Raw genomic sequence first — 26986 nt, forward strand, 5'->3', positions numbered from 1 at the left:
ATCCATAAAGACAGTAAACACAAAACATATTACTACATATATTACGGAGTTTACATTTCTTACTTGGGACCTCTAACAGGGACTTATCCCTGTTTAAATAAAGCAGCCTCAGAGCTCTGAGAATCCAGCAGAGAGATAGTTAATTGCAGCCACTTAATTAGCTAGTCTCCACCTGGACTAATGAGAGCTCTGTAAAAAGCCTCATGTGAGACACAGGAGAGAGATTCCTTAGCTCACATTTGAGCTGACATAAGGAGAAGGAGGACAGAACAGAGACTTCCATAGCCTACAACTGGGCTGACCTGAGGAAAATATGATGTCTTGATGCACACTGAAGGACTGTATGCTGACAGTAAGACAAGGAGACAAGAGATACCTGGACACAGAGAGTGCCATAGCACAGGGGTGCGTTTACCAGAGGGGGGCACGAGGGTTACAGAGACCCCGCACGCTTCCCAAAGGCATTTAAATGAAATCCCGGGGAAGCGGTGAAGGCCTCTTTAACTCTGTTTTACCTTGGTTCAGATGTCTTTTGATGATGCGTCGCCATGGCAACGCCGTGGGGGTCATGTGACGTCAAGTTGTCATGGCAATGTGACATCATTTTCTGCTCCTGAGGAAGCTGTCGTAGCACAGCGAAACGCGTAGAGCCTCCCACTGCACAGCTGTACCACAGTTCCAAGTGCACAGCTGCTCCACAACTGAAGGCGCCGAGTCTGCCTTGCTGTTTTGCCGCCCGCTTCCTGGTTCGCTCAACCGGAAGTCGTCAGTACCAGACCGGACATGACGTCAGACGCCATCCACCGCGATCCGACATGGGGAACTTTGAAGTGAAGCTGCAAGCGTATCATCTGCTCCAGACACCTCTACTGCCTCAAGTAAACCCTTATGTGAATTTGATCTATGTACACATTGTAAGTGCATTTCTTATGCGTTTTTACCTATAAACCTGATACCTTTGATCTACACTATGGTCTCTCCTTGTCTTCTATGAACTTCAACCTGAGTGGAAGTCTTCCAGAATCATCACCAATCCTGTTTCCTGTCATTGCTGTTTTATCACTTACTTGTTGTAAGTAGGCATTTTATTAGAGCCAAGACTTACCTGAACCATTATTCTGTTAACTTGCTGCACCATCATTTTTCTTTTTTTCTTTTTGGGTGTTCCTGATACCATCGCTCCCTTCTTACCCTGGATGCTATAATGTGACATCATGACACCAGAACGCTGAGCCGAAGTAAGGAGGGGGTGCGCGAGGAGAGGGGGACAGACGGCAGGGGGTGCAGGGGGAAAAGATTGTGCTCCCCTGCCATAGCACACAAGGATGCTGACCCAGAAGAACAGAGAGGTCTTCCCCTACAGCAACAACAGAAACAGATGAGACTTTCTTGTTAGACTGTAGTATACGGTGTATATATATATATATATATTTGTTTGGGGGGTAATCCGCCTAGCTATCCTGCCAGTCCTGCAGATAGGGTCTGGAGAAGTAAGTTAGCCCTTACAAAGGGATAGGGGTTTGTTATTTTGTTGTTTTTATATGTTTTGCCTGGCTAAAGGAACAGGCTCAATAAAGCCAAGCTATAATTTCACCCAATCATTCTCCATTATATGTACCTCTGCATACATCTCTTACATATGGTGTTAGAAGTGGGATGAGAGGTGGCCCTTGAATTTAAAAGGGACCCCGGAGACTGCCTGTAAATTTTTTGTGCTTTCCCTCCATACAGTTCCTGCAAACAGCCTGAGCAACAAAACAAAGAATCACGTGAAGAAGTGACCAGGTTTAAGGGGCTACACATCCAGGCAGGAAAGCTACAACTGCACGGGAGAAAGACATAACGCCACAGTTTGACTGGGAGGATGGCGACAGACAGTGACCCACGCAAGGGACTGATGCTGTGGCCAGAGTCTACCCCACCACTTGTGAAAAAAACAAAAACCCATGGGATTTTAAATGGCCGACCAGCTGAAGTCAAATACATACTCTGCAAGAATGGGGAAGAATATATGTTCCTGGTGAAAAGAGCCCAGCCACACGGAGCAGTGTCCCTTCAGGCCGTATTCGGATGATGAGGATGATCCCTATGTGGCCCCAGAAAAAGGGCTGCAGCCAGAGGAATATTTTTACAATGTGCCAAGGAACTGCAGCAGCAAGCAATGCGCTGTGGTAACAAGGAAAATGCAGAAGTTTTTCTTAGCAAATGCACATCCATTATCACTGATGAGAAAGAATGTGTGCACAGTACTACTGATGTCTCAGAATCTGCTAAAGTAAAGAAGAAGAAAAAAAAAACGTCTACAAAGATGCCTGTGAGAGCTACGAACTCTGCAAGCAAAGTTTGCCCACCTGTAGGACTACCAGCAGGGGTTCTAGCGCATACAGTGAAAACATCTGCAATAGCACCTCCTGAGGTCAGGAAGAAAAATACACCTGATACCGCCAAAATGGAGGACAAGATGTGGCGTTCCTGTAATGAACCCGACCCCATGGAAGAGTGGCCCTTCCGGTCCTATGAGGATACGTATAAGGATGAAGATATCTCTTATGGGGAACCCGAACCGAGTCACACCCACAAAACACCCCATGGATGGTGGAGGTGCCTGAACTCAGTACGCACCGAAAAGACCACTCTCAATGATGACGAATATTATCGGCAAGAGCGGGAGCAGCTGATCACTGAATATTTACGCCAGCTAACGCAACTGCAAGAAACTGCTGAAGTTTCAAATAAAGACGGAAACCCCAGTATCCTTGATGGGATGGAGTCGTTTTTAAAAGACAGCACCGATGTACTTAATTCACTTAAAGGAATCACTTGGGAAGAGCACTTTGTTTGGGTTACTTAAGACGCTACATCACTTTATACTTGTATCAATCACTCACAAGGGAAACAAGCCACTGCACATTTTTTGCACGTTGACAATTCTTTATCACTTACACAAACATTTTGTTATTGATAGTATTCATTTTATACTCCATCACAATTATTTTTTGTTTGAAGGGCACTTCTACCTCCAGAGCACTGGGATGGCCATGGGGAGATGTTTCACCCCCAATTACGCGGGGCTTTTCATGGGGAAATGGGAATTGGACTTCATTTGTTATCTTAACAAGTTCAGTCAATACCTCAAATACTACCGAAGGTATATTGACGATATCCTGATGATTTGGGCAGGAACTTTAAATGACCTTGATAGATTTATTGATTATCTCAATAATAACGATCGGAATCTCGTATTGAAGGGTGAAAATAACAAAAAGGAGATCAACTGCCTAGATCTTACCCTGACAATTGAGAATAACAACATCGTTACTAAAACTTTTTTCAAGTCAGTAGATGTCAATTCTTATTTAGATCGTAAGAGCAACCACATAGGTCGTTGGTTGGACAATATTCCATATGGTCAGATGATATTCCATTCGAAGAAATTGTTCAAAATTGATGGATTTTGAGGCACAAACAGATAGTCTAGCGAAAAGATTTACTGACAAGGATTACGATCAACAACTTGTGGATAAATCGATTTTAAGGAGTAAAAACCTTTCTAGAGAACAACTGTTAATGCCTAAAAACAGTAGAATCAAAGTTAAGAAGAATAAGTCTAATGATACACCAATGTTCATTACAGGATTTTGTAAACAAGAATAAGTCCCTGTTAGAGGTCCCAAGTAAGAAATGTAAACTCCGTAATATATGTAGTAATATGTTTTGTGTTTACTGTCTTTATGGATTTTAAATGTCATAGAACTGAAGATATGAAGGTATACTATTGAATGGAGAAAGGGTGGGGGGCACTGGGAGGTTCCTCAGTCTACAGTTATCCTAATACAAAGCGGGTTACCATAAGAGACATAAGTAGCCCCTTAAGGGGGCTGCATTGAGTCAAAATGTCCTGGACATAGAAACAGACTAGTTATATAGGGTTTAGCATATAGCAGATTCAATGGAACAGCACACAAGATAAAAACTTTTGGATTGGTCCGCCTTTAATCATGGGATCCTAATCCAGGAAGAATGAAGAGATCCGCATTTTATGTAGTATTATGTTAAGGGTACTTGTTGTTATACTTAAAAACATATATATATATATATATATATAAGGTTTTTCCTTGAGAAAGGGCATAGAGCCCGAAACGCGTAGGTGGATACTTGTTGGGGCTAGGGGGGACCTTTGTCCAATCTTTTTACGGCATAAATAAATTTTTGCTTTTGCTGCCGTGAGCCTCCTCCTGGTTTTCTTGGCAATGCACTGCCGTTTTTTCTCCTGTTCCTGCTGTGAGTGTATGCTGTGTGCAGTGAGTGTATGAAGTGTGCTGTGTGCTGTGAGTGTATGAAGTGTGCTGTGAGTGTGTGCAGTGTGCTGGTGCTGTGAGTGTGTGCAGTGTGCTGTGAGTGTGTGCAGTGTGCAGTGTGCTGTGAGTGTATGCAGTTTGCTGTGAGTGTATGCAGTGTGCTGTGAGTGTATGCAGTGTGCTGTGAGTGTATGCAGTGTGCTGTGAGTGTGTGCTGGTGCTGTGTGTGCTGTGAGTGTGCAGTGTGCTGTGTGCTGGTGCTGTGAGTTTGTGCAGTGTGCTGTGAGTGTGTGCAGTGTGTGCTTGTGCTGTGAGTGTGTGCAGTGTGTTGTGTGTGTGCAGTGTATGCAGTGTGCAGTGTGCAGTGTGCAGTGTGCAAAAATTAAAAAAAATTAACATTTTTTTTTTAAATTCGGGGTCCATGCTCAAACTGCGTTATAGCGGACCGCGCTATAACGGGGTTGAGCTGTATATATTTGTTTTGGGTGGTAATCAGCCTAGCTATCCCTCCAGTCCTGCAGATAGGGTCTGTGGAAGTAATTTAGCCCTTACAAAGGGATAGTGGTTTGTTATTTTGTTGTTGTTTTTATATGTTTTGCCTGGATAAAGGAACAGGCTCAATAAAGCCAAGATATAATTTCACCCACATCGATCTCCATTATATGTACCTCGGCACACATCTCTTATAGGACCTCTTCTTCTTTTTTGCCCAAGCAGCTAGGATCAGAAAAAAGTGTAAGCGGTCCCTCGATATCACCCTGCAATTAGGGAGCTGTGCTGTGCATCTCAGAGTTTCTCTTCCTCCTTATGCAGGAGTCCCAGGGAGATCAGCGCGTAACTCTTTGTTAGCATTGTTCTCCAGAGTATTGGCGTGGTTTGTTAGAAATCCGTTTATTATATTAAAAAGTATGATTGAGAACTTATATCAAGACAATTGAATAGGAATATGTTTTGAGGTTTAGAATTCATATGTAAGCCAAAAGAGATGAATTCCAGTGAAGGTTTAATGCATAACAGATGTTGGAGGTTGGCTTAGGTATAGGGTTTCAAGGCCTAGTCTGAATGCTAACATGATGAAGAGTTCTTTGTTAAGGAACCCACGAGGAGAAAGGGGGTGGAGTTAGTGATCAATAAATACAGTTGTACTCTGACTCTCTATCTGCAAGATGTCTCCAAGACCTTTCTCTCTCTCCAAGACCCATCTCTACATGAAACATCTAAGGCTGCGCATATTGTCCCAGCTACGGCGCCGCCGCCGCGTCAAAACAAGTTGATGGAATCCGTCACATGCGCCTATAGTGGGCGTGGCGCGGGTGCAATGGCGCAACCAAAATCGCTCAGGTCAATAGAATTTGATTTTTTCGCCGATCGCCCTCTCTTGTCTCCTGCACTATAAGCAGGAATCGCGATTACAACGGCGACGAATGGCGTCACACGGTCTCATCGCCGGGACTATAAGCGCAGCCTAAGCAGCATGTGAGAGACATGGGTTTCTTTGTCTTCATTCTGTCATCACCATCTGAGAAAGCACATTATCATCATTGATTAAATTTCCATCTGTAAGTAATACTGTGAAAATAAAACTTTAACTTTACTGAACAACACTCTTCTGAAGTATTGGAATCTTTCTGAACAATGAATAAGGTGAAATTATTCTAATATGGTTAGTCTCTTTATTCCCTCTCCTTCCATCCACAAGGTTCCACCTCTACCTTTGTGAGATTCTCTGGGTCTCTTTACGCCGTTTCCTGGAGCTGAGGTGGGGAGGTTCAGTCTGTCACAGAGGAATGCTGCCTCAGAGGCTGAACAGAGGACTCCTGACTTCCCTTGGTATATGACCAAGGGGAATCCCCACTTGAATTTCGCTCCATGTTTCTGTAGCTGCTCCGTGACCTTTTTCATATCTCTCTCCTCCGTTGGACAATCGTGAATGCCATTCTTGGAAAATCTTTATTATAGCTTTCAAAGCTGTTTACTCCCATCTCCCTGGCCTTGTTCATGACCTGCATTTTGTCACTGAAGTAGTGCATTTTCACAATTATATCTCATGGCGGTTCTGAACCCTCCAGTCTGTGTCTTAAAGCTCTGTGAGTTCTGTCCATCAGGTAAACTGTATCTGTGTCACTTGCAATGAGATATGCCATGAGTTTTTGCAGGTAGTTAAGGATTTCTTCAGGGAGAATCAGCTCCAGAACTTCCCTAAGCCGCAAATTGCATCTGCGGCCTTGGTTGTCCAGATCCTGAACTTCGTCCTGGAGCTCCCTTCTTTGTTCTTGCCGTATAATCAGTTGTTGGCGTAGCTGACCCTGGGCATTTTGCATCGACTCCTTATCTTCTTCCAGATCAGCTACTTTGCCTCCAAGCTGGGAAATCTGTTTTTTAATTTCAAGAATTTCCTCTTTTATAATATATTTTATTTGGATTAACAGGTCAATAATATCTTTTTTGGTAGAGAGGTGTCTGATGTCCGCCTTTGGTGCAAATTCACAGGGTCTCTCTGTGTCCTCTTTTCCCTCCACTTCATGCTCCACGTGGTGAGACCGAGTCCTCAGGGGCACGACAGTGAGAGTGTGAGAGCTCCTGCGTTCTCTTTGGGGGCATCCTGAAGGTAAATGGGACCTCTAGGTCTAATTTTGGTCTGATTCTGTTGGGATTTCTTCTAGTTAAGATAATGTGTCAGGGGGCCAGTGGAGCTTCTTCCTAACGCAGCCATCTTGGCGAGGGGCTGCCACACCCCATCCGGGAATCTATATTTTTTTACACGGCAATTAATAAATTGGAAGTTTTATATACTTTGCATTTTGGTGATGTATTTTCATTAAAGTAAGAAGGAATGAAGATGAATTGTTCCTCTGGATATGAAAAGAAGCGTTGTCCATGCTGACGTGGTGGGATGCATCTGTTCAGATGCCTTCGACTTGTGACTATTATTGCCCAAATTGTATTCTTCATTTTTTTGCTCACTGCTGCATGCAAGTCATCGCTAATGGTTATAGTTTTTACTGGATGTTGATATAGATTTGGAATTAGCGCAGTCAATATATGGACATATAATTTATAGTCTTGCCTTCCAATGAGCTGGATGTCAGAGGCCTGAAATTATCATTCCTATTTCATATGTTGCTGGTTTTGTCCTCTCATTGAGCTCTCCTCTGGTCTCTCCTAAAGACGGAGAGTGTTAATTGGTTTCTATGATTACAGCAGAACATACACATATTAAAAATGTCTTTACAAACAGAAATGTGTTTTGTCAGGGAATACCATTCAGTGTGCCAGCATGTGACTTGTTCTTGCCAAAAACAGCATTGCGGTTGTGGCATTAAATGAAGACAAAAAGTCTATTTTGTTTTGTTTTTTAACATTACTAATTTGATGCAGTTGTTTCAGGTTTATTTACTGATTATTTACCGATAAGGAAGGGGGTAAAGAGTCAAGGCCATAATCCCTTGTTATCTCTTTCACAATGCTTAATGCTGCTAACAGCAGATATTCCGAGCGATTGGAGGAATAGTTTAATTCTTTAATCAATGTAATCACCAATGCTGGTCACATTTTGGGTTTCTCTTGTTAACCAGCGTCATCGTCTGCTTTTGAACATTCCCATCTACTAGATCCCTCCGTCTATTTTATTAACTAGCCACCTGAATAACAGGCCTGAAGTTCTGTGTTACTGATGTCATGGTCCAGAAGAAGTGTAACAGTAAGAGAAGCTACGTCCTGTAACAGCTGTAAAACCACAGGTACCTCGCTAATCATTTCTAGTTTGAACTCTTCTGACAATAAAAAGTACATAAGGCAGGCTCTCTGGTGTGCTAATAAACAATAACATTTTAATTCCTCAACATTGTGACCTCGAGTACGTACTGTACCTTCACCAAGATGTTCCAGAAGTAGTTAGTTTGTAAGGACGGAGAATGGCAGAAGAGAATTCTGTCTGTGTCAGGGTCCCACACAGGCAAATGGGGAATAACTCTATGAACTCACAGAGCACAACCCTTCACATCTTAGAAGTTGGATAATACTAACCTAAAGGACATGTTGGCAATGGCCAACCAACTCCAATCTCAACTGTGGACATGATCTAATCTTTCCTATTTGCATTTGCTGGTCTTTTAGCAACTTTGCTTGAGTAAGATCTTAACAAAAAACGATCTGAATCATTATCGCACTGTTGATCTATAGTCACTTGGCAGGTGTGCTGGAGGGAATTTACCTTAAAGCTGCAGTTCAGTCTCTTTTTTTTTTTACTTCAATAGTTTCATGTGGGCAATTTCTAATTACCTAAAGAACTGCATAGCTGCCAGTCAATTCGTTCTCCATGTATTGATCGGCGAAATTTGGCGACATCTTTAAATATGGGGAATGTATTTCATCTTCTTCTGTCAGTCAGTGGAAGCTCGTGAATATTCATGAGCACTGCTCCACTGAAATGTTCAAGAGGGAGGGCAGGGCTCACAAAGGGGTGTGCCGGGCTTGTGACAGGCCGTGAAGGGGCAGTGCCTTAGTAAATGGTTGTTAAAATAGAATACAAGAAAATTGGTATTTCAAAGGTGTTTTTTTTTTTAAACAGAAAATGCTAAAAGTATTTTTTCTTACTACAGAACTGATTTATTTAAAAAAACACACATGCAGGATATTGGCTGAACTGCAGCTTTAAAGGTTTGTTTCACCCCAATAGGATAAACTGTAATCTTTTTTGAGGGGTAATAGCCGTGAAAAAAATAAAATATGAAAAAAGGCCAAAATAGCAATAAATTCACTATATTTGGTCATATCAATGATGGAATGAAGTTTTCCATTGAGACTGATTTTCTAAGCAATAATGTATCACCAGTGTTAGATGCATTCATGCTGCTAGATAATTTATATTGCATTTTCCTGCCATCCATAGAGTTGGAATTAAGCTAAATAATATATTTGTACCTATGGTACCTTGAATTCTAAATATCACCAAAATAGCAGCATGGTTGCTCCATCTTCTAATTTTTTGTAAACATTTATTGCATTATTATTATTATTATAAATAATAATAGTGAAACGATGATCTAATATTTTTAGGGTGTAGCCTATCTTTTAAATATATTTTTTGTTACACAAAAGGTTCCCATTTATAGAGTTGTGGGGTAGTGAATTGTTACATCTGATTTCCAATGGGCTAAACCTTGAATCACGTAATATGCTTTGTGGCAAAGGCTATGTTGCGTTCTTACGAATTGTGTGTGTGTCTGCATTTCCTTGCAATCTGACCCTGTGAATATCCACAGAGAAGTTACAGAGATAGAAATGTCTGAACATCAGCCCGTGGGTCTGAGATGCAGTATAGTGTTTGACATTGGTCCTGTGCTTGTTTAAGGTGCTAACAGAGCCCATGCAATCATTATTGCAATTTCGACATCAATGGGGTGGTTTTAAAATGATTCCACTGTGGAACCATCTGATTTCACCCCTACTTAAGCAATGCTTTTGTAGCTATAAAAGTCAGGGTTAGAATGCACAAGAGGCGGGAAAATAGCATATCGCGGCAGTGAAACATTTGTAAAGATTCTATTTCATATTTTATAGATCTTTTCAAATATATATTACCCTAGGCAATAGCAGAGAAAATGAGTATGGATAAAATGTATTTTATTGCAAGTTTTTGCTTCCTAGTCTATAAATCATACAACTTCCATAAAATTCATTGTCAGCAATACATAGAAAATCACAGTTTACCTGCTGGCTCTATTTACACACATGGATGAACTGTCTGGGACTTGCCCCTATTGTGGGCAGACAGATATTCAGCAATGAGATTGGAGAACCACATATGGAGAATAAAACAGACAAAGTTGAAATCTTTATTTGCCACTGGAGCGGAGGACCTTGAGAAACAACGCCATTTTTAATATTTAAAATGTGGCAGGGTTTAAAGCAGGAGTGGTCACCTGCAGTCCTCAAGAGCTACCAACAGGTCCAGGTTTTCAGGATATCCCTGCATCAGCTCAATCAGAGGCTCTGGCGGTGAACCTTGAGGACTGGAGTTGGCTACTCCTGGTATAAAGACTGTTGAAGACGAACCAGCACAGGGGGGTGAAGTGTAAGTTAGAACTGACTTCATGTGCTACCACCTTGAAAAAGAGGTGCGATAGAGAACACAAACCTTACAGGCAAAACAAGTCATTTGGAAACTGCTGAATATGGAGTACAAATATCCAGCGCATACTCTCATGTTGCCTTTTTTTAAGTACATTCAGAGGCAGTTACTCCGTTTCTTCTTTTTGCAGCACCATTGGAGGTTTTTTTTTTTTTTTTTTTTACTCTTTTTGGAACATTTATGAGAAATTGGCACTAATGGATTTTTTTTCCTAACAGAATCACAGGATGTAATTCAGCATCTCGGACTCCTTTGGAAATCTAACATAACAAGCAAAATGCTTCTAAAATGTAAATAAAAAAATACTGTTGACGTCCCCTCGTATCTGTGTTTGTCATTGTACTCTGCCATGGTCACCTGACTTAATACTGTCACATGAATTCCACAGCAGGTTTGCTGGGAAAGGTTTACCTTGCCGTGGAGAGCAGAACGCCGTATAATAGCAGAGCTGCAGAGAGAGAAGCGAGCCGAGTACAAATAACTGACAAATCTACAGTATGTAGGATTACAGCTATGGAAAAAAAATGTGTGTGCAAATAGGCAGTTTAATGTCTGTTTTTAACTGCGAGGTGCACAAAAGAGGCCGGTGCATGAGATTCAGAAGTGAGCAGAACGCATACATCTTAACACATTAGAACCATGTTTATAAGTAAAATATACTGTAGTCATATTTGATCCAAATATCTTTAAAATACTTTTAGCTCCTGATATTGCCTTTTTGAAGATGCTATATTTTGCTCTGTTTGTATTTTATTACTTCATTGGTCTCATGATGCTTTTGATCATCTGTAAAAAATACTACATCGCTTTTGGTTTTTGACCTTATTTTACGTTTTTGGACTTCTTGTCCAAAAAGGTACATTATATTTTCCAGAAATATATGTCTTCTCTGTGCAACAAAATGCCCATGCAAGAGAATATCACATTGATTCTTGCATCTTAAAATTACAATACTGATTATGTCAATATCCCAGCAAACAAATATAGGATGCCATGAACGAACACTCCGTGGGGAGGAGGCAATACTCTGAACTCTGACTTAATCATTTTCACATCGAACATTTCGGTAATTGTGAGCTTAATAAACGGATTCAATGTGGAAGGTTAATTATCTAGCACTAGTTGTTCAGGTGGCGTTGCCATTAACAACTCAATGATTGAGAACGGAACTGTTAGGAAAGAAACGGACACTGAAAACCGTAGGTGTTTTTTTAGATGTGAACAGACCGAGCACTAAAAGCGGATTATCTAAGACAGGGGTGCTCAACTCCAGTCCTCATAACCCCCCCTCCCCTCCCCCAACAGGTCAGGTTTTAAGGATATCCCAGCTTCAGCAGAGGTGGCTCAATCAGTGACTGATTGGGCCACCTGTGCTGAAGCTGGGATATCTTTAAAACCCGACCTGTTGGTGGGGGGGCCGGGTCGTCATGAGGACTAGAGTTGAGCACCCCTGATCCAAGACAAACAGTCTCAACTGTTAGCAGCCCAGCTGTGTGAGTAAGAAGCATAAATACTGATCTTGGAGCCCTCGATCTGTGCAGGTCACCACTACAAAATAGTCCACGAGATGAATCAAAAACCTTTGGAGGGAAAAGTGGAATGGAATACCACAGGAGAAGAGAGACATGTTAGATGTAAACAGTCACTGTGAGCCGGAACTCCTTATACAGTATACATTTGGGGGAAGGGTGGGGAGGGGAGGGGGGTGAAACATTACAATTATGTCATTCTAGTGATGCAAGTGCAGGAAAAGTACTAAGAATACAAAATAAAAAGACTATACATTTGGTTTGGAAATGTAAAAAGCAAGTTACTGGGAAGCTCCAAAATCCAGCACATCTCTCCGAGCGCTGGGTTCCTCATTCAAGCAGCGTTTTTTTATTCTTGCCCTCACATAAATGTTGCTATAAATGAAGATTGTTCCTAGTGGCACAGTTTACATGACTGGCTGTTGGTTGGAAATGCCTTTTGCAGGGTCCTCCTCCGTGTGCGCTGAAATCAAATCTTCCTTTTCCTGGTGGCCGGGAGTCCTTTTCTTGCTCTGGTTTCCTCCCTCTTGTCTAAGCTGCCGAATTGGGTTTATTTGCCATGAAACAGCTACAAGACTATAATAGTCCAAAACAGAAGAAAACCAAGGCTGGGGTGAGAAACCCTGAGGCTTAGGCCCGAATTATTGCTGGTGAAAATAGGCTCCGGAGACTCGTAAAGGGAATCATCTGAGGCAAAAGAAACCAAATGAGAAGTGTGAGTCATTCACCTTGAGTCTGTCTGCTTTGTTCTATATTACTTAAGTGATGCCGCGTTCAGACTGATACCAGCATTCCAATGCCCAGACCGCTGGAAATAAACCGTCTCCCGAGTTAAGTAGGAGTTTCACATAATTACTTAAGTGAAGAAACAGGGTCACACTCACAATAAGCGAATAAAGGATTTAAGAAATAAACAAATTTATCTCAATTTAAAACAAAATGTAGGCTGACAGGAGTGTAGCACATTTGGAAAAGGGTATTGCTCCTAGAATAGTAAATAAGGTGACTGATAAATATGCATAGAGATGTGTGTGGATATATATATATATATTGTGGTCAAGTAGCTAATAGTTTGGCGATTGCGGTTCCTATCTTGTTTTATAGTGTGATCTCATTATGTGTATCGCAAGGCGCACTCAGCCATGTTACTTACTCGTTGGTCGTACGTAAACTTTCAGCCGGAGGCAGGGCTTATCCACCATGTTGGGAGGAGTGGAGGCTAAAAAAGAAAAGCAACATTTCAATGTAATATCGCTTCACATTCACTCAAATGATTAACCTCTGGACCCTTACATTTGGTCTGGATTTGCACATCATTTGGAACAGTGGCCTGGTGCTTTGCTCGATGTACAGGCATCAATGCTGTAACATTATGCTACAGTAACGATACATTATGAAACCAGCAAAGCTATGCAATCAGTTAAAAAGTAAAAAGTATACAAGATTTGGTCATATGTACCCATTCTGACTTAACGAAGCAACAAACCGGAACACGATGGAAGTCACGTTTATAAAGATTCATACCAAAAGTCTTATTATACACCTGAAAAATAACAATACGTTTTTACGCTATGGATCCCCGTGCGCCTTTATATTCCCTTTAAGATTCCAAAACTTTAGGCAGGTGTGAGGTGGTGCCAAACGTTCACAGCATTGTGGCAGGTTTCCTACATCTGATTCAGACTCCAGTAGGAATAATGTCCAAATATATATATTAAAAGTGACAGTGTGGTGGCGCTTGACTCATAGCCTCAGTGCACACCTGATGCAGTTCAGGGGTATTAGTATGTGAGGTATTATATGTTCCCATTTTATTTTAATAATACGCATTTGAATGGCAAAGAAGGGCAGAGGCACAATACCAGAACATATGCGAGAGGCAATGGTTGGGGCTGTAAACTGACAGAGGGCAAACACAGCCTCCTTTTAAGTGCTGGGTGGGCTAATACAGGAGTGGCCAAGTCTAGGCCTCAAGTGCCACCAACAGGTCAGGTTTTAAGAATATCCCTGTTTCGGCACAGCTGGCTCAGTAAATGATTGAGCCACCTGTTCTGAAGCAGGGATATCCGTAAAACCTGACCTGTTGGTGGCCCTTGAGGACTGGAATTGACCACCACTGGGCTAATATGTACAGCCTTGTAAGAGCTACTGTTACAGGAGGCCACTGGCTAATCTAAGATCTGATCTAGTTTACATACTGTGAACCTCTCCTCTTAAAGATTCATTCTTACTATCAGGGTAATTCTCCGACCCTTCTTTAAAAGCTGCTGAAAAGCCGTATCTTGCAATAGATTATCTGTGATATCAGCAATCATGCCCAGATGGGTAGCTCACCCGCCCACCGTTCTATTCTGGGCAGGCACAGCATCCCAGCCTTGGAGCTTACGGCTGCCAAGAAACCGAACAGGATGGAGAGGGCGGCTTGCTGGGATCCTCCTGGGGGGGGCCTCCATCATTCTATTTCACTCTCTAAATTAAGAATCAAACCAGTACATTTCCCAGCCAAGCTGGAAGCAGACAAACGCTTGTATAACATCACCAGATCAGCAGCTGAACAATATATGCAGAAGGTGAAGTATTCACACGTGCTTTGTGCGCCCACATTTACAATGGCACAGTTTCTCCTTCTACGGCTGCCTTATGTTTGACTCCTATTTATATTTTCCCTGCGGTGAGAGAAACCTGGCTGGACTGTAAGAGTAGGGAGTACATTTTTTTTTTTTGATGCGGTTTCAAGCACAAGAAAAACTCTCTCATCCCCAAAACCAGTGGCAAGGTTGGTCTGCGATCCCATGCAGTGCGTTGCTAGAGAGCCAAAGGGACCAGACTGGAAGATGAGATAGAGATGTAGCAGACACTATTACCTCCTTTACGGCAAAATATACGCACAAAATAATGTAATGAGCAAAGAATGCATGAGTTCACTACTTAAGCGTTATTTTTAATGGTACCGCTTTAAAAAACACGCATTGACTCAACGCATCGCGTTAACGGGTGCAAAACATCTACATTTGTTGAAGTAAGGCTACGCTTATAGTGCCGGTGACGTCAGGCCACAGTCGCTGGAAAAATAAAATAGAGATGACTTCCAGTGATCGCGACCAAGCCGTCGCGTCGCGCTTACTATAAGTGCACGCGACGGCGGCAATGCATTTGTTTTGACGTGACGCTTTCGCCGTCACTATAAGCGCAGCCTAACTGCTCATGTATGTTCCCTTATTCTTCTAATACAGGGGTGGCCAAGTTCAGTCCTTGAGCGCCTCCAACAGGTCAGGTTTTCAGGATATCCCTGCTTCAGCAGAGATGGCTCGACTGAGCCACTGATTGAGCTGCCTGTGCTGAAGCAGGGATATCCTGAAAACCTGACCTGTTGGTGGCCCTTGAAGGACTTGGCCACTCCTGTTCTAATAGAACAATGATACCAGTGCAATTATTATGTACGGTGTATGTACATCACATGCAATTATATAGAAACCACTACCATTTTGCAAGTGTGTCTCTTGTGATTCTGCAGCTATCTAAGTACTTAAGTAGATGCTGTGCATAATAGCAAATTAGTTTTCAAATGTATAATTTACACTTTGTCACTGCTTTGTAATTACTGACAATTATTGTAAAGCATAAGCAAAAGGGTTTACTTCTTTATAAAAGCTTCCCCCATGGACGTATACCCGCAAAACTTCTGTGCTCAGTGAGGGATAATAAACCTTTTATGTTGTTTACAGGAGGGTACAACATCGCCTGGCTAACACCACGTGTTTACCAGAGCGATTCCCTTATATCAAATTATACATGTGCAGTACTTTAATAATCACGGCAAAGAGCGGCCTGTATGCCATGTAGGGAAATGTAGAGAGAAACACATAAAACAATACCTGTCAGAGAAGATAAAACTAGAAATAATTACACTAATTATCTTTACAGAATCCTATTCTAAAGAGGAATGTGCAATTTTATGACGTCATTTTTTTTTTATATATATAAAAAAAAAATGAAATACTTTAATATAATGAAAATTAAACTTTCTTAAGTATAAAAAAAAACAACAAAAATATCTGGATTTTTTTATTCTAGCCTCTCTTTCTATTATTCCTTTGTTTTGAATTTGTGCCTGACGGAGATGGGATCTTAGTCCCACAAATGAGAGCTGCGTTGCTTGGTAGGAAATGGAATGTTTTGCCGAGAGTACACATTTCATACTATTAAAACGTTGAAAGAATTCTACACCTTCGTGTGAACTCCAAGCGGATCCACTTATCTGGTGGAGACGTCAACACAACATCTTGCAACATATTACTCTGCACTGCCAGGCCTCGCATTGGTAGATACACCGATTTGAAACTATTTTATCTCCACAATCTTTGTGATTCTCTATTCCGTTACAAGCTCTGAATCGTTCAACCACAATGTCATTTTTTACTAATGTATAGGTCTTCTCTCCATACGCCAAACGGGACCTTTGTTTGAAACATAAAGACAATGAAGCAAACCTTGTATCATTGTAGCTGTAAAAGTTTGACCATGGTGTTGCGTCAGAAAACAAGTCTACAAAATGAGTGAAATGTGTAATATTTGCAGTGTGACATCTCATTTTGTGTTTTGTCATTGCTGCTTCTTTAACCGCCCTCATGTGTAACACAAAATGGTGGGGCGTCCCAGCTCAGACACCCGAGTTCTGCTCTAACTAATTCTAACTCTTCTGACCTGTTTTTTCCAGAGCCGTAGTTTTTTTCCCTAAGAGCCTATAAGGGAGTCTTACAACCCCATCCCTTCTGAGACTAAGTTTAATGAGCCTTTTCTCTCGACTGCATAATTCCACGGTCACTCATTAGCAACTGAAGCAACGCTGTTGCGGTGATTCCAAAGCTGCAGTGATCTTTGAAGATTTAAACTGGATGTTTATCGCTCCATCTTGATGTTACTCCTAATCCAGTGAATATATATAATAATTTACTGGGTTGCTTAAAATGAGAGAATTTACATCTAAAACTACAGTTCAATAATATTTCATCAGCTGCCGCAGATAATTGCATCTGAAATGTCAACATTGACCTATAATTTCAGCCCTGTTCCTTGTACCTGTGAGGGTTATTCAGTAACTAAGAGAGGTTGTTATTCCTTCTCTTTCATGTCTACCAAGAAGGCCTAATTTCTAATGTTACGCATGACCTGAATTCTATCTGATTTAGCAACAATCTACTTTTCCATTGACTTTCTGTGTAATCTCTTAATGTCATTAAAAGACAAATCGCTATAGAGAACATCGTTATTTTGCACATGACATTTCCCTAAAAAAAAAAATTAACATAAAATACAGATTAAATAAAGACAGGAAAAGCAAGTTTAGAGGAGGACTAAAAGGGCAAAGGGACAGAACAACATCAAGAGGAGCCTGACAGAAAGAAGCACTGAGGGGGCAAGATAGAGTACGGACTGTGTAAATACAGCACAGAGCAAGGAAAATATGTGTGGATTAGTTATACCAGAGTTTTTTTATATATATACACCCAGAAACATGGGAGCTAGATAGTATTGTTAGGGACGATGTGCCCCTAAAGCATTAAATTGGCTTAACCCTTCAGACGAAAACCCATCCCTGCAGTGTGTCCAAAAAATGTGTTCATTAACAACCTCTTTATAGCAACCTCTTATTCGAAGTGTAAAGCTTGCAAGAGCAATTTTCAGGTCAAGACCGTTTAGCATTCGAGCTCAATGCATCACAGCACTTCCTATTCCCCAGATAATCTGCAAATGGTCTGGAGAAGACCTTTACTCTCTGGCATAAGGAACTGGCTTTTCATCCATACGATAAGGTCAGACTCCGCAGTCATACCGGGCTCCAAGTAACAACATAAGCGGTTTTATTTACAGGAGGCCCAATTTTCACTTACTTTCCAGCCTATTGGATTATTTTCTCATACCGGGCTTCAAAAATTACCTTTCCCCCCCAAAAAAATTGATTTGATATTTGGTCTTAGCCACATAGCCGGGACTTATCAAGGCATGGAAAGGGCTATTTATGTTTGTGATTACTTGGTGCACTGTGGCATTGTTATTTAAATATGCATAGGTGCGTCAAGGATTGCTAATGATGTCATTGTGGATTGGCTCACCAGAAGGAAGTTGCAGATAGATGTTTGCTTATATCACAATGAGAACAAACATTGAATCTTGAACTGGGGAGCTCTAAGGGCTTTGTACAACTTTTTGTCCTGCTTTTATTTCACCTGTAACGCATTGACTATCTATTCTTAGTGTGTTTAGGGTACTGTTTGAAGCACTCAGGAGTCTGGTGGCATCTGTCAATATCACTGTGAATCATTTGTAGAAACCCAATCCAAGGACCCTTATTTTTGTGGGTGTAGCATTACAACTGGTAATTATGCTAAGGTTACCTAGCAGAGATTAATTACAAGTAAAAATCCATTACATTGATGGCATTCTTGTACAGGAGAGTTAATTACTAGTCTTTCAGATAGTATTCTGATTGTACGTTTGTTTCTTTAGATGCGTCTGATCCTGACAAAAAAAATTCCGCAAAATCAAGGTAAAAAAAGAATACAGATTTTTGAACATGACAAAATATATTGTGAAAACTTCATGGAAATAAGGCTGTCTGCGTATCTGTGTTTTACGGCAATAATATATGTTTTCCTACAAGAAGGTAGTTATCTATGGTTTCTATCAATGGCACAGGGAACCAAACTAATATGTAGACTTACAGGTATAATACTTTCCTCTGGTGCATTAATACTTACAAATATAATAATACTCGTGTCCAGGACGAAACTCAAACCCCAAAGAGAAAGGAGTAAACAGCTGAAACTTCTCTGAGAACTTCAATGGTCCATTAGGTGAATCAGGTCGGTTACACTCCCAGCGTTTGAACCCCTTCTGCCGATGGTCACAGGAAGCATGGCCATCGTAATTTACCATGTAGAGTATGTAACGCTCCATCCGGTCTGATGGGAGTGGAATCTCGTAATGGGGGCAGTAAATATCCAAGTAATCGTTGATGCTCACGTCCACAGTATAGTCACCATGGTGGAACCTGAAAGAAGGTATTAGCAAGGTTAGGACTTGAGGTGCAGATTCACATCTCTGAAAAACACCAGCAGATATCTCAGAATGTGCAGTATATACACATGTTGCAAGAGGAGGAATGCTGCAGTGATTCTAATGACCTGAAAGAAACCAACTCTAGGATAATTTTATATCACAATCAAATATAGGATTAGTACTGGACAGGGAACATAAATGCAATTTATAATATATATATATATTTTTTTTTTATCTAGCAAAATGGGACTGGCACTTTACCGCAGCACTGTATACACATTCAATTTGCAACAATATTTATACAGTATATTGCAAATGCAAGGAGCTACTGCTCCTCTGGATTTTAATTAACTAGTTGTCTGTAACTCTGTGTCTCGGTCTACATGACAGACTGTTGGTTAACTATCCCTTATCTAATCCTTTAGCTATTTTGTTTCTTTCCCACAAGAACATTATATATATATTATATACTATATATATTCACAAACACAGCAGCATGTCAGATAATGCCGACACACACACACGCGCGCGTGTGTGTGTGTGCGTGTGTGCGTGCGTGCGTGCGTGCGTGTGTGTGCGTGTGTGTGTGTGTGTGTGTGTGTGTGTGTGTCGGCATTATCTGACATGCTGCTGTGTTTGTGAATTTACAGTCAGGTGCAACACCGGTAGATAAAAATAGCCCCAGATTAATCAAAGTAAAAAATAAAAAAAAGTCCCATCGCTTTTCAATAGTATCTTTTGTTAAAGACCTCAAACGCTAGTGGCAAATGCTATATATGCCTTTGCCCAAAATGTACGCATTCCTGGGTGAGATTTCCCCAACCCCCAATTTCACTTTTAGATGTACAGTACAGTACCTTGAGAAATTCACCTGAATTGAATGTACATTTTGTTTAGCGGTGTAATATTCTGCGCAAGCTTTGCCACAGGATACTGTGGAACAATCTATGATTTTACAAGATATCATCTTGTAACGGTGGCAAACGTCGTACCTGTCTGCAGTGCATATACCCTGGTTAGACACAGACATTAAAAACCTGAGGTCACTAGTACATGATCAGAAGATAGTTCTCCTAAAGATGCTGATGTTTTCCAGCTTACCTAAAGGGTGCTGTGTCTATATAGTAACCCTCATGATAATACATTTCACTGTCAGCTAATGTTTGTCAGACAGATTCCATCTCAAATAGTCCGTAAATGGCACCCATATGAATACAGGAATTAATGGTTTCTCTATTTCCTCGCCGAGAGTAAGAACAATACAGATCACTTCACAAGTACATTACTCTCCCAAGGGCATACTTCTCCATTCTTACTAGGATTAATTGAAATATCTTGTAAAAATGTATGTGCATGAATTGGACAAAATTTCTGTGTCCCCCTTGTTAACTCCCAGAGAGGAATGTTGACGTTTTTCACAGCAGGGCTTCCTCACCAATTAATGAGGTTTCTACCCATTGCACTTCCACTTGAATAAATCTGCCGCGCTGGCAGAGATGTGTCAGGCTTGTCGCTACAATTCTGTTTAGAGCCTCTGACAGGTAGAGTAGAAATCCGCCCTAATTACCTACAAAAACAATTGGTGACTACGCACTGCGCCGGCTGGTACACTTAGAATAAAATGTTTTTGCTCAGGGCTCTTCTGAATGCATGCCAGCCTGAGACAATGAAAGAAGAGAGAACTTAATACTGAAATCCTTGGTGTGGAACTCAAGAGCATACAAAATGGAAGTACGACGAACGTATGCGTTGCCTCTAATACAGGTAGTGTGGGCGTGTGTGTGTGTTACTACAAAACACTGTTTTGATTAACTTGCCCTACCCCAGGGAAGCCCCCTCAGGGATTTAAGTTCTCACAGAAATATGTGGGTGCTGATAACACTTATGTCCCTATAATTTCACTCTGCTGCAAATTAACATGAATTGCTGGTATTTTATGACCGTATCTTTGTTTTTAATAAAAGCTCAGTAAAGTTGTAATGCAGACAGAAAGATTAAAAAAAAAAACAACCTTATGCAGATAATATACTTAAGAGACTAAATAACATAGTGGGTAGCTATAAAGACGTGTAATTGTAGATAAGATGAAGGAAGGATTGTTAACACTGGAAGCAGCAGGCAATTTCGTCTCCACCGCTGGGTTGGTCTAATTGATACGCAAATATAAACAGGAAAAGAATTAACTATATTCAGTCTTCCAAATCCGTGCATTCCATCTCCCTCCTATTTTCAGGCTCGATTGACAGGCGTAAATGGGACGCCTGTTGTAATATGTTTGCAAGGGGAGACGAGCTCTACAGGAATGCTTGTCAGCTGTCAGTCTCTCTTTAAACAACTGAAGACAATACGCTGGCAGAACCCCCTGTGTGAAGTCAGCGACCGGGTCACTGACACTTAAGCAGCCAAGGATAGAGAATTATTCATGAACTTGAGAGCACCATAAAAAAAAAAAGTCCTTCAAAATAAGCTGGGAGCTCAAGGGTGAACTTCATACTATCAGCCCCAAAGGCAGCTTCTCATTGCATCATATGCAACAATCCACTATATTTCCATAACACAGAAAGCAATCATTCATGGAGAGACTCAACACATGAATAGTAGGGGTGCAGTGTGGAAGGACTGAGGTGCGTGGGAGGGAATAGGAGAGCTCAGCATATTAATAGCATGCGGTGACACAGGACAGGGCCAAGATGCCGTCAAAGCTCACTGTTTTCAATATAGGGCTTAATTAAAGAATAGCAGCCAGTGCTGCGCATGGATATTCTAATTGTATGGCTAATTACATTTGATTTCTATGTTTTCATCTCATGGCATTGCTGAAGGAAAAAAAAACCCCTTTATGCATTTGCAGTGCTTTGTTACAAGCTGGACTCATAATGCACTCAGCTGCATACTTATGGCTTCCAAGGGGATTCTTCATGTTACAGATGGGATCTTTAGTGGTTGTGGGGGTTAGGAACAAAGAGTCCAACAGAAAATATGCAGAGTATTAGGGAAGGTGGTTCATATCGGATTTTAATTTCTGCATAAAGTTGAGGTAACCGTAACACGGTTACCTCTGCCAGTGGTTGTGCTTCTGCCATCTGAGCCTCTCACCCTGAGCACGGCACACAATGCAGGCTGGCATGCCTCTATTTTGCTTTTGCGACTTTGCCCAAACCTAAGGGTGTTTCTGGCTCATAGAGCTGTGAAATAGAACCACATTTCTTTCTAAAGAAACATTTATGCCAAAAAGTTACATGTCTCTCCCCACCGTGTGAAGAATTCATCCATCTGATCTCTATTTAAATGGAGATTGCTCCAGCTAACAAAGAGAGTCCCACTGGGCCTGTAAGTGGCAATTCAGCAGGATGGGTAGGATCATATTGATGGCCCCTGGAAATGCAGCCTGATAGTGTGAGCAGATACTGCAGCATTTAATAGGGACAGGGAGACATTGGGAGAATGAAAGCAGATGCAATGTTTAAAGGTACAAGGCACCAAATACTAGTCTGAGATTTGTCTGTAAGCTGTCTGTTCAGGGCCATTGCTCCCTGATCCCACAATCAATGACTCATTCTTCCAGGGTGCCGTAAATGGGAATCTCTGTGCAAAAAAAAATTAAAAAAAATCCCATTGCATAAACTTCATAAAGCTTCATATAAGCCATGAACAAGCCTATACATAGCTAATACCCCTAATTCTAATTATAGCTGGGATAAGGATGACACATTTAATGCATACAGTTTAATTGGAGGGATACTAAAAAGCTGTGGCCTGGGTGTGTAGTAGCTGTCTGCACTAGGAGCCTGACACTTGGAAATTATAATGGAATATGTTTTAATTCCGAACTGGAGACGGAGACATCTGTTGAGAACCCCCTGAGATTTATTTAGAAGTAGAGAGCCGTGTTCGATCTTCTAAGTCTCATTTAGGAATATCCCCTTTTACACTACATTTTCTTTACTGAAATTATATTTTAGAATACTTAATGTCACAGAGAAGCACAACGCAGCATTTCCAGAGCAACATCAAATTGTCCCAAAATCTGCTTCTTCTTCTTCCTTCCCTTGTGCTTCTTGCATTTCCATTTGCACAAACAACATGATTTTAACCCGACAATATGGGTGATAAAGGAGAAAAAAAAATAAGAAAAAAAAATACAGGAGACGGCATTCTCTGCTTTGTATCTCAGCAGCTATTAACTAACAAATAAGGTTGGGGGGAATGAATATGTGTATTTAAATATATACAGTATTATGTTTTCACTTGTAAGAGCTGATGCCTTTTAATGTAGAATAGAACAAATTGGCTGAATACGGAGTGACCAGAATCTTGTGTTCATGGTGCAGTGAGGAAAGCCGGCCTGAAAAAAACAAGAGGAATAGAGGAACAGAGGGAGAAATGCCTAAAGAGTAGGAAAGGTTTTGCAGCCGGCCTGGTTACGTTCGAGATGAGCTTTCCATCTCATTATTGCCCTCATCAGCAATCGGAGCACACAGGGAAAAAAACGCTAATTAAGGGCAGTACTGTTTTATTATCCCAATCCACTAGTGCCAACCCTGCCCCTGGCAAGGTAACTTTTAAAATGTAAAATTAAAAACAAGGCAACCATTTACTGGGGCACTTTTTAAAACTCCTTTTGATATTAAAGTCAAGGCAAGGAGCAAGGATTAGAAATAATTTGCATTTAAATCAAAAACTCAGCGCTCCTTGCAGACTGACAAATTTGTTAAATTACCCTTTATTAGATATTATAAATTGTACAGATTGGGAAACAGATGAAAGGAAATGAGATGGGTGGATGAGTGGAACAAAATCGAGAGTATTTACCTAGTTACTGGTCACTTTCACACCATCGTCTCTAACTAGTTACAATTTGAGCTGGTTTTTGTGTCTTTAGACCGATTTGTATTTTGTAACTTGCTGTAGGAATGTGAGAGTCAGGCAGTCAGTTATTACTGGGAAAGTCTCACAGGCATCTTCTATATGGAAGAAATCCAGGGAACAAATTGGATCTGAGGCTTCATTGTCTGACAAAAAAAGATGATACTCCAAAAAAGTAGATGGTTATAAAATAAAAGTTATTACTTCAACAAGTAGACCTGGAGGCACTCCAGACAGAAGGTGACCTCCATACCTCATATACTGTAGCAAAGCATGTACACAACCCAAAGTCAAGTCACATAATAAAGCTAGTGTCACGTTGTTATCTGCTCACAGTGGGGATAAAAATAGGCAGACTAGGTAGGCACAAAGGTCTTTATGTGCCATCATTTTCTTAGTTTGTATAAATGTATGTCTAGCTGCCGGGAGTAGACATGTAATCACAGTGCACGAGCTCAGTACACCACTTCTTCTCCCGGACAAGCTCTGGCCTATTCCCTCAAAGTCTCTGGTTTTAATGGTCATCATATAACAGAAGATGTAGAAGAAGAAAAAAAATGTACATTTCCCACAGGCTTTTTTTTCCCCCGGTTGCATTTACCTGCCAGCTTCTGCAGTCGGCAGAATGGTTAATACACATTTACAGAACTTTCAGCTCAGGTATGCCTCTATCTCTGAGATCTCTTGTTGCTTCTACCATTTCATTCATCTCAGGAGTAACGCGATCCTGCTGTCTCTTTGGATGGATGTCTGATAGGATTCTGCTTCGCCATGTATTGTTTTCATCATACAGATGCCATACATAGGCAGGTTGTTAGTGGGGGGGAGAGTGGAAAATAATTACAGAGGACGTTCCCACTGCAAGTGCTAATGTTGGTGTACCTCCCCAAGATATAGAACCTGCACTCTATGTACTGCAAATGGTAAAAAAAAAAAAATGATTTACAGAAACAAAATGCAATCCTCTTACTTTCCTGTCTGACACTTGTCACAGACCCTTCCCACTTGTGTGTCTTAACTATGTCAGACATTTCCTCCCCCCCCCCCCATTTTATCTCTCATCTAGTGTACAACTATGTACTTCCTATGATTTAGTTACTATCGCTTTGCTGATATACCCCACACATTATTCAGTGAACCCCTTTCCATTCCCAGTTTGGCCCTCCAGCTTCACGTTAATGTAGCGATGACATTTTGTTCACAGGGTATGTGCGCCCATTGTACACCTTTACCCAGAATCAATAGTACGTGGAAAGATCTGAGAAAGTGCGAGGTAGCACCATAGAAGTTTAATTGAGCAGTATTGGTTTTGGATGGTTCACAAAATAAATAGAGCCCCCAGGACAAGGCAATAAAGTACAGTATGAACTATTGATTAAACTTCATCACAAATTACACCACTAGAGCCCTTAGTTCCACTGCAGCCGACCTTAGTGATAGAGCCAGCAGCTGCCTCTTTTGGACATGCTAAAGAAATATTTTGTTTGGGATTTGATGCGTGTCCCTTGCTTCATTAAAGCTGTCAGCTCTTGGTGTGAAGATATATAACAGTGATAGCAGACGCCTTGTAATTTGTTTAGGACTGAAAGTTCACCACAAACTCTGCTTTCAGAAGACCGTGTGGGACATACAGAGGGTTAAACGCCGCCTCTCCCTGTGCGCACAAAGATATTGGTGTGTAATCATTTACATGTTCCTGAGACACTAAAAGCGATGAGATGTGTCCAGTACATGATGGGCTGTGAGATCTTACACATGGAATACAGTAAAAAAAAAAAAAACTACCGGGATTAACATGATAGCTGCTTTACAGAAAACCCAGATTAGATAGCTACTGTATATCTATGATGTGCAATGAATTTGGTTCAGTCAATTTAACCAGATGCTTCATTAAACAGCCATGAAATTCTTATTTCTGGTGCTATAACACTGTGGTCCCTTTATGGCAGTCACCGAGTCGGCCCCATAATCCAGCACTACAAATAAATCTCTCAAGTCTCAATCCCGTCCATTTTGTCCGACCACAAGTGCCGACATATTTTGTTAAACTGCCACGGCTGCTAAATAATAGTGTTTGCAAATGTGAATCGCGAGCCCCAAATCACAGCAGCAATGAGTAAATAGCACAGGTTGCCTTGTGGTCTATAGGGTAGTAAGATGAAGTGACTGGGAGAAGACGTTTTTTTTTGGTACAATTCCTGCCTTTGAAGTGGATGGACCTGATTTGAATCCCAGAGTTGGCTTGGGGAAAATACTTTATCCTCCTATGTCTTCAGTGCCAGAAATTTGATGGTAAGCTCTTCAGGGTGAGGAATGTCTGTGTACCAGGCTGCATGCAATGTGGGGCTAAATACAAAATAATGTGTTTTTATAGGAGTATTGGAAAGAGAGTGATTGTGGTAATAAACAATATATATCAAACAAAAAAACAATTCATATGCTACCTCTCGGTTTCTTCTTCTTCGCTCTCCTTTAATGGAAAACCCTGATCTCCCAACTACGGCACTTCTTCTTTTTGACAATTAGCCTACAAATATATATCACAGGTTGTAAAAGGTCAATGTTAAAGGGTGAGAATGTTTTGGTCATAAAATGTGGGTATTTGTCCATATCAGGGTTTTCTTTGTACATTCCTGCACTGCTGCCTTTTTACAAAATCGGAGTGGCGTCTTTCACACTCAAACACAAATATTCATCGCGAGCATTGAAAAAGACTGGTAATGCTTTCCTGCCCCTCGTACAATGCTATTTATCTCAGACTGAGATCCCTGCTGAAGGTAGTGCTCTAAGAGCTGGATCTAATCAGCCGGTTACCATTGTCCAGAAGACAAGGTATAATTACAGAGCACTTTGGAGAACATCTGTCATAGGTTCAGAAATATCACGCTATTTAGAATTTTTCACCCCACCAAAAAAAAAAAAATAAACACATGGTAATTTCACTTGGGTAGCAATTTAAATATTATTTGCTCTCTCTCCACCTGTTTACTTTCAACTTGTTCACATTCATTTTCAATCTTACTTTTTCTAAGGAAAAAAAACAATTCTCCTGTGTCAAATTGGCTTACTTTATAATTTTAATGAAATGTATTGACTCCAGA

The 26986-nt window shown here is 41.0% G+C and overlaps 1 protein-coding gene and 1 long non-coding RNA gene across 3 annotated transcripts in view; one reads left to right on the forward strand and one right to left on the reverse strand.

Annotated features, from left to right (window-relative positions):
- The window catches only part of LOC142501479 (uncharacterized), a 149895-nt gene extending 141893 nt beyond the window's left edge, over nt 1–8002 (forward strand). For both annotated transcript variants that reach the window (XR_012803499.1, XR_012803500.1), the window contains one exon: nt 7910–8002. This is a non-coding gene — a long non-coding RNA (uncharacterized LOC142501479). The remainder of the gene's footprint in view (nt 1–7909) is intronic.
- Nucleotides 8003–11791: 3789 nt separating this feature from the next.
- The window catches only part of EFNA2 (ephrin A2), an 81966-nt gene continuing 66771 nt past the window's right edge, over nt 11792–26986 (reverse strand). The window contains exons 2-4 of the mRNA XM_075611441.1: nt 18719–19011; nt 13114–13179; nt 11792–12647 (exon numbers count right to left, since the gene is read on the reverse strand). Coding sequence (XP_075467556.1) covers nt 12529–12647; nt 13114–13179; nt 18719–19011 — 478 coding nt within the window. The 3' untranslated portion in view covers nt 11792–12528. The remainder of the gene's footprint in view (nt 12648–13113; nt 13180–18718; nt 19012–26986) is intronic.

The sequence above is a fragment of the Ascaphus truei genome, chromosome 8, assembly GCF_040206685.1.
Source record: "Ascaphus truei isolate aAscTru1 chromosome 8, aAscTru1.hap1, whole genome shotgun sequence".
Lineage (NCBI taxonomy): Eukaryota > Metazoa > Chordata > Amphibia > Anura > Ascaphidae > Ascaphus > Ascaphus truei.